Source organism: Monodon monoceros, unplaced genomic scaffold (assembly GCF_005190385.1).
Source record: "Monodon monoceros isolate NGI ecotype Baffin Bay Population unplaced genomic scaffold, NGI_Narwhal_1 Super_Scaffold_4, whole genome shotgun sequence".
Lineage (NCBI taxonomy): Eukaryota > Metazoa > Chordata > Mammalia > Artiodactyla > Monodontidae > Monodon > Monodon monoceros.
In genome coordinates, this window is record NW_021703781.1 from 36066841 (window position 1) to 36079217 (window position 12377).

At 51.4% G+C, this 12377-nt stretch overlaps 1 protein-coding gene across 9 annotated transcripts in view; it reads left to right on the forward strand.

The window, feature by feature from the left end:
• The window catches only part of WDFY4 (WDFY family member 4), a 278318-nt gene that overhangs the window by 244924 nt on the left and 21017 nt on the right, over nucleotides 1–12377 (forward strand). For all 9 annotated transcript variants that reach the window (XR_003797097.1, XR_003797100.1, XR_003797098.1 and 6 more), the window contains 2 exons: nucleotides 1333–1442; nucleotides 10041–10194. Coding sequence is in view for 5 of the 9 variants with exons in the window: in XM_029245825.1 (XP_029101658.1) it covers nucleotides 1333–1442; nucleotides 10041–10194 (264 nt within the window). In the remaining 4 variants the exon portion in view is untranslated. The remainder of the gene's footprint in view (nucleotides 1–1332; nucleotides 1443–10040; nucleotides 10195–12377) is intronic.

Consider the following 12377-nt stretch of genomic DNA (forward strand, 5'->3'; position numbering starts at 1 on the left):
CATTTCGGAACGCTGTCTCGGCCCCGAGGCCCTGCCTTTGGTGAGCACGTTCTCAGCAGGCTGAGGAGCTCCTCTGCATCCCACACCACCGTGGAGGCCCCTGGCCTCTGCCCAGGATCCCCACTGTGTGCAGGGCTGGCACTCAGACTTGTTGGGGGAGATGGGAGGAGATGGGAGGGGTGGGCAGGCCCTCCTTGCCCTGCTTATCTCCTCCTGAGGCTAAAATTCAACCTATATGACCCATCTCAGTCCCACCCACCTGCCCCCAAGTGCTGTTCCTCTGGCTCCACCAGGCACTGCTGGAACCCTCCCAGAGAGGCAGGCCAGAGGAGCATCAGCTCTCCCCAGCTGTGTCCCAGGCAGGGCCCACTTTGGTACCATTCTCTCCCATACTAACCTGGGTGTGCACTGGAGTCACACGTTGAGTTTGGGCCCTTGCACAAGTACATCCAGCAACCTCCCAAACACCTCTGATTTAGAGAACTCGCACAGCACCGGGAGGGCTGAGGGCCGGGTGTGGCACTGCGACGAGATGGCAGAGCCAACGTTTGGAGGAGCCCGTGCCGCCAGCCAGCTCTGCCACTCGCTGGCGATGGACGCGAGTCTCCAACTTGCTCTGGCTTCTTCACTGGTGAAACGGGGATAATGAATAGCTCTGACTCATAGGGTGGCTGTGTGGACTCAGGGAGGGTGTGACGGAGGACACACAGCACGCACGAGGTCCACAAGTAGCAGCATGGCGATTATTCTCTGCTGGAATGGCCCGGCCAGAGCACTGTCTCTGCCTCAGCATTCCAGCTCCGTCATACCCTGGATGGAGCAAAACGGGGAAGTTTATGCCTCTGCCATCCACGCCCCTCTGGGAATGAGGATACCTGAGTTCTCACTCATCCAGGGGTGTCCCTGCATTAACAAGCCCCCCTTTCTCACACGGGGACTTTTATTCTAAAAGAGGCCAGGAGAGAGTGCTGCTGAAGGGACTGTAGGCACCTGAGGGCTCTCTAGGTGCCCTGAGTCAGAAGAGCAGAGCTCTGCCTCTCCGTGGATCCTCAGCACAGCCTCCTCGTAGCCTGGCTCTGCCACCTTCCTGAGGGCAGACCCCTGGGGGCTTGGCCAGTGCAACTGAGGGTCTTGAATGTGCCTTTCACCCCTGGTGAAAATTTGGCTGTTGGCCAAATTATACTGAGTTTTGTGTGCAGAACACCTAGGCTCCAGTGCCCACGGTAGCTCTCTTAAGCAGGGCTCATGTTGGCTGTTCTCGAGATAGCCTGCGTGTCTCCCGCCTGCCCCACGGGTGGGGACGCCACCCCAGGCATGTCCTTTTCGTTGCAGGAGACATGACCGTCCAGTGCCACTACTGCACTCACTACTCCTCGGCCATCATTGTTGCCTCCTACCTGGTCCGGATGCCTCCCTTCACCCAGGCCTTCTGCTCTCTGCAGGTGAGCTTCCCTGCTCCCCTACACACACACACACACACACACACACATGCGCGCACGCGCGCACGCACACACAAAGCTATCTCCCAAAGATTAAGAGCTAGGCTTGGACGAGGCAGGGACCTCCCCCCTGCTAGAAATCCAGTCTTGAGCCAGCGATTCCCACTTGACCCTGTGGCTCCAGGATTCCGGGCCATCCAGCCGAGGCAAGCTGCACTTCACAGCTATACCTGCATGTCTGCCCAACAGTCTTGCAAAAAGGCTCTAAAAACTAAGGAATGAGATATGAAGAAAAAAATACTTAACATAAATAGGTTTTAGTGGAAAAGGAGAAACAGGAAGCTTGATGACTTCCTTGAAGGTAGGTGGTCAAAGCCTAGAAAAATAAACACGAAGGAAGAATGAAAAGAATATCACTTGTGACATCAGCATGCATAAAGCTATGCTAAGTACAAGCCTGAAGGCTTAAAAGTACAAACAAAATATTTTAATACTGAAGTGAACAGCTACACTAGAGAAAGAAACTAACCAATTTGCCTACCCATGAACTAACTGACCATCATGCCGGCTTAGGGTTGCCAGATTCCACAAAGAAAAATACAGGATGCCCAGGTAAATTTGAATTTCAGATAAACAATGATTTATACTAAAAAGTTATTTGTTGTTTCTCTGAAATTCAGATTTACCTGGGCATCCTGTGTTTTGTCTGGCAGCCCAATACAAGGTGAAAGTAGGCGAGTCTGACCCTCAGTGGATGGTGGTGTCCAAGGCACATGGGGTTGCTGGGACAGAGTCCCTCCTGGGCGGCTGATAAGTTGTTTTCTCTCTTCTGCCCTGACTGTATCACTGTAATCTTGCTTCAGGGTTATTCAGGGGCACAGGTTTTGACTAGGGAGAGCCGTTGGGTAGCCCAGCTGCAGACAGCTGGCTCAGCCAACTCCAAAGCGAGCACAGCACGGGGCCCAAGTTTAGGGCCTGTCTTGATTGAGGCCTTGCAAGGTTCCTACGGAGAGGAAGGCATGACCACAGTGGGCTAACAGGCTGCTGAACTTGCAGGGACTCACTCTGACAGCCAAGCGTCACCAAAGGAAGAACATGAGTGTCCCAGGAATTGTGTGTTTTGGTCTGACTTCACCAGCAAGGTCGCTCGTTATGGTCACTCAGATGACCTTGACCCCAACACCAAAAGCCATTCTGGGTCAGCACTGAAGCCATCTCCTGAGCCCTGGGCAGGAACGGGTAGGCAAGGTCAAGGTGCTGTCTCCAGTTAGGAGCAAAATCCCTCCCGTTTTCTGATTCTTGGCGCAGTCCTCTCTCTCCTTGAAGGCATGGATCATCTAGACATTCTATAACCCCTGTCGCTGGAAATTCACTCAAAAATAACAAGTGTGCTTCCCCGGAGCCTTTCTCAGGCAACAAGCATTTTAAGTGAGTTTGGTTTGGAGAACAAACGGCCCCTGAGCTGTGCCCCATGCCAGGAATCCCGTCCAGCTGTCCGCATCAGCCCACAAGGCGTGACAGTCCCGCTGACGGTGATGGTGATGCCTCCCGTGACGGCTTCCCATCCAGGGAGTTCTGGGATCTTGAAAAGTTTTCCCTTGCCCCTTCAGTCTCACGAATTATAGCCCCATCTCTACCTGTTACTAAGGGTCCTCTCTGTTACGAACGAGGAGGCAGACTGAAATAGAAACTGCAAACTGTGAGATTTACATCCCAGCTCCACCACTTAATAGACACAAAATGTTCTGCACGTTATCGTACTCTGGAAATGAGGGTTAACTATACACATCTCACCGGGCCGTTGAAATTAAAGGAGGAAATGTGGGTAAAGCCCCTAGCTCAGGGCTGATGCTGCGAAGGTGATCAGTCATTGTTCTTCCCTCCTTCCTCCCGCCATCAGCCAGATCTCTTCTGAGCAGGCTTGAACTGGTACAAGCTGCTCCTCTTTGGTTTAAAGTAATTCAAGACAGTCTGGACTGCCTCAAAGCATTCCAAATGGCATGAGCCAGATGAAACAGGTGTGCTGCAAACCTGTTGGGTTAAGGCCACTTTGAAGCTAGTCACAATGAGTCGGAGCTTTTCTTAGCCAGGTTGGTCCAATGGTGACCAGCCCAAACTGGTTTGAGATAGTTTAAACCAGTGTGAGATGGTCAAAGGCACTTTTATCTTCTTTTATGTGTCACAAATGCAGTCATATTAGCTTGAGTTCTTTTGACTCCCTTGCTGAAGTCTGATGCAACTCCTGGTTTTTCTGGGTTCAAATCTATCAGTGGCACATTGGCTCATCCGAGTTGAAATCTCCACGGTGCTTCTGAATTGGTTTTGCCTTCCTACTTTTAGCTGCCTCTTCTAGTGGGTCACAACTGGTCCAAGCCTTTGGAACGAGCAGAAGAACCAACCATCTTCTGCTTTTCCCTTAGCATAAAAGATGAATTTTAGTCTCAGGGGAATGTGTACAACAGTTACATCTGGGAGGAATGTGCTTGCCTCCCCTTTGGGAGTCCTGGGGCCTGTGCAGACCTCCTTAGGAACATTCTGGCATCTTCCTGGAGTCAGGCTTTTCCCTCCATCCCACTCTGCCTCCTCGGAGGCAGACTCATTTCTTCTCAAGAGACCTTTGCTTCACACCCTGTGTGGCGACAAGGAAAGGAGCCTCACTACATTCTCAGCAGCCCGAGACTTCCAGCCGCCAACCCCCGCCTGGATCATGGAGTGGAGAAGAATAGGAAAGGTGGAGAGGAGCAGAAGCCAGGCAGCGAGGCCTTTCTCACTTACCTGAGAGCAGGGACGTGCGAATGGCCAGTGTTTCCAGAGCTGGTGTACCTATAAGAGTCAGCATAAGGAAGTGCGTGCTCTTCCGTCTGTATTAAACAAACTCTGCCTCTTGGCTATTACGTGACTAATCCAGAGTGACGTGCTCACTCCACGGCTCAGCTGGGATGGCCTTGGTGTGGAGAGATGGTGCCTGTGAGTTCACCCCTTGTGGTCTGAACGCGGGCACAGCCTTCTTTGGGCTGTGGCCTGTCCACAGGGCACGGTGCAGAGGGGCGTGGACAGCCTAAGAATTGCAGTGTGACACGTTCCAGTTCCTAGGTATAAGGTTTCCTTTATCCTCTTCACGTTTAAATCTTATAAGGCTGGTCTTAGCATTGATGTCTACCTCTACTGTTGCTGTGTTTGTTTTTCTGCCTCAAATCTGTTATTACAATGATAGCCTCTTACAGTCCAGAAAGTGTGGTATACAGACAGTGTGACCTGAGCAGGTGGACATGCCGGCAGTGTGACCCGGGCACAGGTCGGTTATGTGCTCTGTTATCCCCATCCCTTGGGGTGTGAGACCACTGTCTGCCGAGCTGGGGGCTTGCCTCCCAGGATGCTGTGATTGTCAGGAATCTCGCCTACTGGGAGCCAGTGCCTATGAGCCTTCAGTCAGTTGAGCAACCGGAGGCCACACCAGGCTGGGGCCACGGCCCAGGCCCCTGTTTCCACCCTGGCAAGAGCACCAGTTGCTCTCAGGCCTGAGCTGGGACCCAGCCTAGGCGGGGCAGAGCAAGGCAGCCAGCACCCCAGCGAGGGCACAGTTCCGCTGCTGCTGTATTGAATAAGAAACTGAAATCAAGTGCTGTGTTAAGTCACAGCCCGTGTGAAGTCAGCTGTTACCAGCAGTGGGGAAGGGTTTTCTGCGCCACTTGAGGTGAGACAGCTGGTTTTGTGTAAGACATATATGCCAACTGCAGAGAGAAGCAAGGGCCATGGGCAGCACTTGGCCCACCACAGGCCATCCACTTAGGGACTCCGTGGGTGCCAGCCCCGCGTGAAGTTGTGTCCATAATAAAGGTGTAACTGTTATTACACTGACTCAAGGGAGGGAGTGTTCGAAAAGGCACATGACAGAGTTGGCAGACCTGGCACAAAGTCCTGGCGCTAGAACTTTCTCACTGGTGGTGTTGAGTACCCGAGCCTCCGTTCCCCCTCCTTTGACCCCTGACTCAGTGGGTGATGAGAGCTAAGTGAGACTCAGCGCTGAGATCCAGCATGAGAACTATTTGCTGTTGCCGTGCGCGCCATAGGTGTGCACACTCCTCCCTTCAGCGTAGGCAGTGCCTTTTTCAAAAGGCCACATCCTACAGGAAGGAAAGCTAACGGCTGCTTGGGGTCAGCCCGCCCTCAGTGGAGAGAGAGCAAGACAGACAAGGCAGCTGAACTGGTGCATCAGCTTCCCAAATCCACGTCGGACCGGCAGCTCGCTGAGGGGGACGCCCAAGCCCGAGGAAGCCCGCACTGGCCCCTTTACTTTCTTGGTGGTGGTGTTGCCTCAAAACTGCCCTGAAGAACCTAGGGGTAAGATGGGAATAAAGACACAGACCTACTAGAGCATGGACTTGAGGATATGGGGAGGGGGAAGGGTAAGCTGGGAAAAAGTGAGAGAGTGGCATGGACATATATACACTACCAAACGTAAAATAGATAGCTAGTGGGAAGCAGCCACATAGCACAGGGAGATCAGCTTGGTGCTTTGTGACCACCTCGAGGGGTGGGATAGGGAGGGTGGGAGGGAGGGAGACGCAAGAGAGAGGGGATATGGGAACATATGTATATGTATAACTGATTCACTTTGTTATAAAGCAGAAACTAACACACCATTGTAAAGCAATTATACTCCAATAAAGATGTTAAAAAAAAAAAAACTGCCCTGACCACCCACACGCTACTTCCCTCCTGCCCCATCCCAGGACCCTGACCCTCCTCACTTCCCCTCGTACCTCCCTTCTACTTCTAATAACTTCCACATCCTTCTTTTTCTTCTTTTGAGCCCATAGTTACCTTCCCCATGCACGCTGAGATCAGGGCCCAAGCCTAGGGTCGCTCCCGAGGTCCTGGTCTGCGAAGGGGAGGGAGGCAGCAGCTGGGCTCATTCAGTACCTCTTCCCGTGTGCCTGGCTCCAGCTGAGACATCACACACACGCACGCTTACCCACACTCTCTCACATGCGCGCACACTCACACACATTACATTGTTCACACCCACAGCAGTCATCCAAAGTTTGCAGAGGAGGGCATGGGACATTAAAGGGACTAAGAGACTTCCCGGAGTCCACGCTGCAAGTGGCGCTGAAATGCCCTCCCGAGTCCTCTTGGTTTTAAAGCTACGATGCTCTCTGCTCGCCCTGCACACTGCCTCTTTGATAGACAAGCGACAGCCGCTTAGGTCAACTGATGTACTGACAGGGTCCTGTCAGTGAATTATTTACGTGGGATACTTTTAAATTACTGGAAAGGATATGAGAAGGGGTCATCAGGCTGCTCATAAAACCAGTCGCGTTATTTAGGTGTGGTGGTGGGTTGATTTGGGTCAGTCCCACTGAAGGAAGAATAGACTTTCCAGCACATGTTATCAAAACATCTGTGTTAAGTGTCCTGGAGCACATGCAGTTACTGGACTTCCTGTGGGTGTGGGTCAAGAACTGAATTTTTCTTCAACATAGTTTCCCTCCCCTGTTGGAGAGGGGTTTAAGAGTGTTACCACCGAAATGCCTATCCAGGGACACAGGTGCGCATAGACTCCGTGTCCTTGTGCAAAAGGAATAACACCTTAGATACAGAAACTCCTTTTAAGGTGTTACCAGTTTTAATCAATGCACCATAATCCATGAACTTTACTCTGATTTTAACTCCTGTCAATCTTCAGCAACAGCCCTTGTTGGCCACTTCTTCCCTCATTATTTTGCTTTTAATTTTGATTCACCTCTTAGTAACATTGAGCACCTCTTAAAGGATTTTGAGGAAAGATATCTAGGATTATATTATTTATGAGCCCTTCAATATTCAGAATATCTTTCTGGTGTCTTTACATACGAGTGATGTCAGCTGGGCCTAAAATCTGAAGACTGTTACCTTTTGCTTCAGAAACCTCCAGACTTAGCTGCCTTGTCTTTTGGCTTTAATGTCACCTGGGAAAAGTCTTCTGCCAGTAAGAGGTAGCTCCTTTGTTGATAATAGTGGCCTTGCTATTACTTTTTTCGGTCTGTTTGGATACATGTAGGATTCATTATTCTTGATATTCAGGAGTATCGGTGGAATCGATTTAGGAGCAGATCTTGGCCCAGTAATTCTCTCTGGTCACTTCGTTTCCATCCAACCTCTAGACCTAGTTTTGTTGTTGCTTTATTTTGTTTCAGACTTTCCTTATGGAGATACTCTGTAAACCCTGATTGTGCTTCTCTGCCTCACTCCTTCTCTCCCTTTCTTTCTTCTATCATCTCTTCTTTTCCTCCTTCCTTCCTTTCCTGAGAATCAAGTCCTGGTGGGATTTCTCGCTGGCAGCCACCAGAGTTTGTGTCAGCCCACAGACTTACAGTACGAGTTACAAAGCAGCTCCACTTTTCCTTCCAGGGAATTTGGCATTTCTTTTGTATTGCAGAAGTGAGCAAACCCATTAATTTTGAAACAAATGTATGCAAATACATTTATTAATATAGGAAATAGGAAAATCAGTTATTGCTTCCTTTATAAATAATACAGGCTTAAGTTTTAAAGATATTACTTTTTGCTAAAATGTATTAGACAGCTGTGAAAAAAATAACATTTTTCTTTGTGGTAATATCTTTAACCAGATTTGTAGCACTAACAATATTTCCTATGTATATATTATTTTTATTTAATACAGGTAATCTTTTTATTACCAAATCATATTGTTTCTCAGGAGATTACCATCAGCACTCATAAAAGCTGCAAAAGGAAAGCAGGACGACGAGAAGGCATCAATCTCCCGCAGACGGAAGGCGTGGGCTGCAGATTAAACATGCAAAGCTCCTAATACATTTCAATGAGCGACTTGTTAGGGGCAGATTTATTTAGAATCACTCCCCCCTCATTTTGTTTCCATTTCAATTTGAATCTGATGGTGGGCGTCATCCCCTAATTTTAACCAAGAGCAAAGCCATCTTGGAGAAAAGCCACATCTTTAAGCTGAGCAAGAACTGTGTTTGGTTGCAAACCCAGGGGTTACTGGGTTTCTTGGTGTCCCTGACCCTGTGCAGAGAATGACTCGTGGGTTTCACTGGATCCTCACATCTGACTCAGAAAATTGACCAGCCTGCCAGGATGCCCCGGTGTGGCCTCCCTCAGGTGTGTGGCAGGTTCTTCCTTCTCAGAAAGAGCTGAGTCCCCTTGGCCACACATAATAGATCATATGCCCCAGGTCCAGGATTCCCCCCCGTAACCGGCATGAGGGCAAAGCATGCCCTTTGGAGTTGCATCCATGGGTTTTGACCCCAGCTCTGCCATCCATTTCTTTTGGAAAAATTAATAAACTTGGAGAAGCCTCAGTTTTCTGGCCCGCAAAACGGAAATACCAATTCCTTCCTGATGCACCTTCTGTGAGGACAAAGAGAGAGTATCTCTGCGTGTGTAAAGTGCTAGCGTATTCTTTACCCTTCATCCGCTGCCGCCGATGGGAAATCTCGGGCCCCTGGAGATTGAAGGGAGCTGGTGGGGCGGAGGAGGGTGCTGGCATTCTGGGTTCTCCGCCTTTGTTCTTGGGGCCACATGTGCATTCTGCAGAGGGTGGCAGAAAGAAGGCAAGTTCCGGCTGTACAAAAAAGGCCCGGTTTCTGTGGGGACAAGTGAACTACTGAATTCCAGGGAAGAGGTGTCCCTTGGGCGTCCCTAAACCTAAGCAGACAGACCCATATCCCAGTTTCAGAAACTCTTTTCTGAAGTCCCTCTGCCTATAGCATCTTCAGTTCTCCAACGGGCACCTCTCTGCCTCCTCCCAACCCTCAAGATCACCTGAAGAATAAGGGTAGCGTCAACTGAAGAGATTTGACAATTCAGATGAGAGGAGCAGAGAACCCAAAGAAAGAATTTGCCTTAAGTCTAAACTGGTCCAATCCCAGCTGCCAAGCTCGGGACTGCATCGAGCCACCTGTGGAAATGGGCCTTGGGAACAAGGCTGGCCTTGCTGGGTGCTGCAGGCAGCACCATATGCCTCCAGTTCTCCATCCTCAGACCTGTTCTTGCTTGTCAAGGCTGCTATGTTCTGTGCCACCAGGGCCCTGGCCTGACCTGCTTTCCTCGCAAGGTCTTTGCTCAGAACATTGACGTTTTCTCTGTCACTCGGCTCGCAGATTCACCAGGGGTCGACTTCTCCAGGAAATTTTCCCACACGTAGGATGTCTGACCGACTCCTCATCCTGTAGCTGGTCCTTTGTATCCTGTCTTTATGCCTGATTCAGAGCTGACCCTCGGCAAATATGGGAGATGATCAGATGCATGACTGTGGTTTCCTGTCTCTGATCTGAACTCCAATTTTCAAACTGGGAAAACATTGCTCCCTTTATCACAGTGGATCATGCATCCTCCGTGGAAGCTCCTGTTGTAGGGCTCCAGAGAGTGGTTGAGGGAATAGATGCCTGAAGAAACCATCACACGCATGCATGGACTGACTCACGCACGTGTGTGTGTGGGTGAACGAAAGGTTCTAACGGCGAAACCCGTGCCTCGGGGACAGAGTGGACGAAGGGGGCCCACACTAGTGACGCCTGTGCACCCCGAGTTCTCACCACATGCGGCTGATCGTGTCGCCCCTTCTCTGCTTAGGGTGGAAGCTTTGATGTGGCGGATAGAATGTTCCACAGCATGAAGAAAGCATGGGAGTCAGCCTCCAGAGAGAACATGAGTGACGTCAGGGAGCTGACCCCGGAGTTTTTCTACCTGCCCGAGTTTCTGACCAACTGCAACGCCGTGGAGTTTGGTGAGTGGAGCCGGAGAGAGGCTGCAGGGGCCGGGCAGCTTGTGGGTCATGACATCAGTGTCTTTGCCGAGCAGCTAAACACACAGGCCCTCGCCAGGCCGATATGGTGGGCAGATTGCCGTGAGGCCTCCACTGGGTGGCGGCACCTGACAAGGAGGTGGGAGCTGAGGAAGGACACAGCCCCAGGGCTGCAGGACCACCAAGCCACGGGCCTACCCACGACCTCCTGCCGAGAGTCCCCAGGCCTCCGTCTGCAGTGAGGCAGCGAGCAGGGGGCAGGAGCCCTTGCTGATAGCCAGGCCTGGCCTGCCCTGCTGTGTACCTCAGGCGAGCCCCAGCCCCTCTCCGCCCCATTTTCCTCCAAGTCCCACAAATGGGTTAGCCTGGGCCCTGTAAACAGGACCCAGAGATCCTGCACCTCCCAGCACAGACTGCTAGGGTGTCCATGGGCAGTGGTATGGGCACCCTTGGTGGTTCCTTCTCTTTCCTGCGCTCCAGGCCCCACTCCAGGGTGAGCCATGCTTTTTTACCTGTTGCTTTAGAGGAGGGACAAAAATTTCAGGAAGCCCCCGTGGGCAGGTCCCCTGGTGACTACATGTACCTTGGGGGCCTCCACTATAAACATCAGGGTGGCTTGTGGAGGGGGTGTGTGGTCAGAACCCCCAGCAGGGCGTGGCCCTCCCCACCCAGAGGTGCGGGATGGACTCACCCACCCTGAGGAGGGCACTTGTGAACCAGTGCCAGCAGACACCTGGTGCCCCAGAGCTCCCCTTCCTCAGGGCCCTCCTTCTTCCTCCAAACAGCACATGCGGGCCTGCACCTTGAGCCAGACCAGGTGCGGGCCCAGGGGAGCACAAGCGAGGAGATCCAACCCCTGACTCAAGCACCCACCTCTTGTGCAGCGGTCTGCAGACTGAATACCAGTGGAGCATTCAGAACATGCCCAGGCCCAGGCCCGTCGAGTGTGAGCCCGTGGAACTTGGTGGCCTCGGCAGTGTTCAGATTCTCAGATGCTTCACGTGCGTCAGGGATGAGAACCTGACAAGTGTAAAGGGCAGTTCCCACAAGATGTGATGAGGTCCATGAAAGGAGTAAATCAGGGACGGTGGAAGCTGAGAGGAGGGGTCCCAGCCGACCTGAGGTGAGGGGGCCGCTGGTGGGAGGCACCAGCCCTCCTTGGAGGTGGAGGCTGGCTCTCTGCCGAAAGGGAGGTGCTCAGCAGCAGAAATGACCTGCACAACAGGGACCATGTGTCCTCAGGGAAGTCAGGAAACCAGGTGGCTATTAAGCACCTACTGCATTCAGGCACTTTTTAGACAGTGAGGGTTTAGTGGGTGTCCTGGGGCGGATTGCCCTGAAGGTGTTTATATTCTTTGTGGGGACAGGGGTAGGAGATAGAAAGTATAGACAAAGAAATAAGCTAAATACTCTTCAATGCTGAGAAGTCCTATAAGGAAAGAAGGTAGGAAAATGGTTTGAGGTGACTTAGAGACCCTGTGTTACTGTGGTACCCAGGAAGGAGCTGCCTGAGGAGGTGACAGGTGAGCTGAGACTGAATGATGAGAAGGGCCAGGCCAGACCAGTGCTGCAGGCCAGAGAGAGAGGACGTTTTCACCCCAGTTGCACCATGAGGGCTCTGGAGGGTTTCAGCAAGGCTATAGCTTGTGTTTACTGAGAATCATCATATGCGTGGAACTATTCTAAACATGTTCTGTGTATTTTCTCTTCTAATCCTTGTACCAGCCTGGGAGGTACTGGGTAGGAAAGTGACTCCCCAGGAGGTTAAGCAACTTGCTCAAGGTTGTGTGGCTAAGGGGGAGGAGAGAGACTCGGGCTTGAAGCCAGGCTCCTCTTCTTGGTGTCTGGGGAAGGTCCCTCCGAAAACCTCCTATCTTAACTTTAAAGTGGAGAGAAAATGCATAAATTATAGAGTTGAATGAAGAGTCAATAAGACAATGCATGCCAAGCACCTAGCGTAGTGCCCTAGCATAGCGGTAGGTGCTCAAAATACGATAGCTTTCATTGTTACTGCTAGTACCTCCTTATTTAGCACTGTATAAAAAGCACCCGGATGAAAAGGCCTAGCGCAGAGGGGAGGAAGACGCACAGACGATGATGACACAATTATCATTTTATGCACGGGCACTACCTGGAAGCAAGTAGGGTCTTACGGAAGCCTGAAG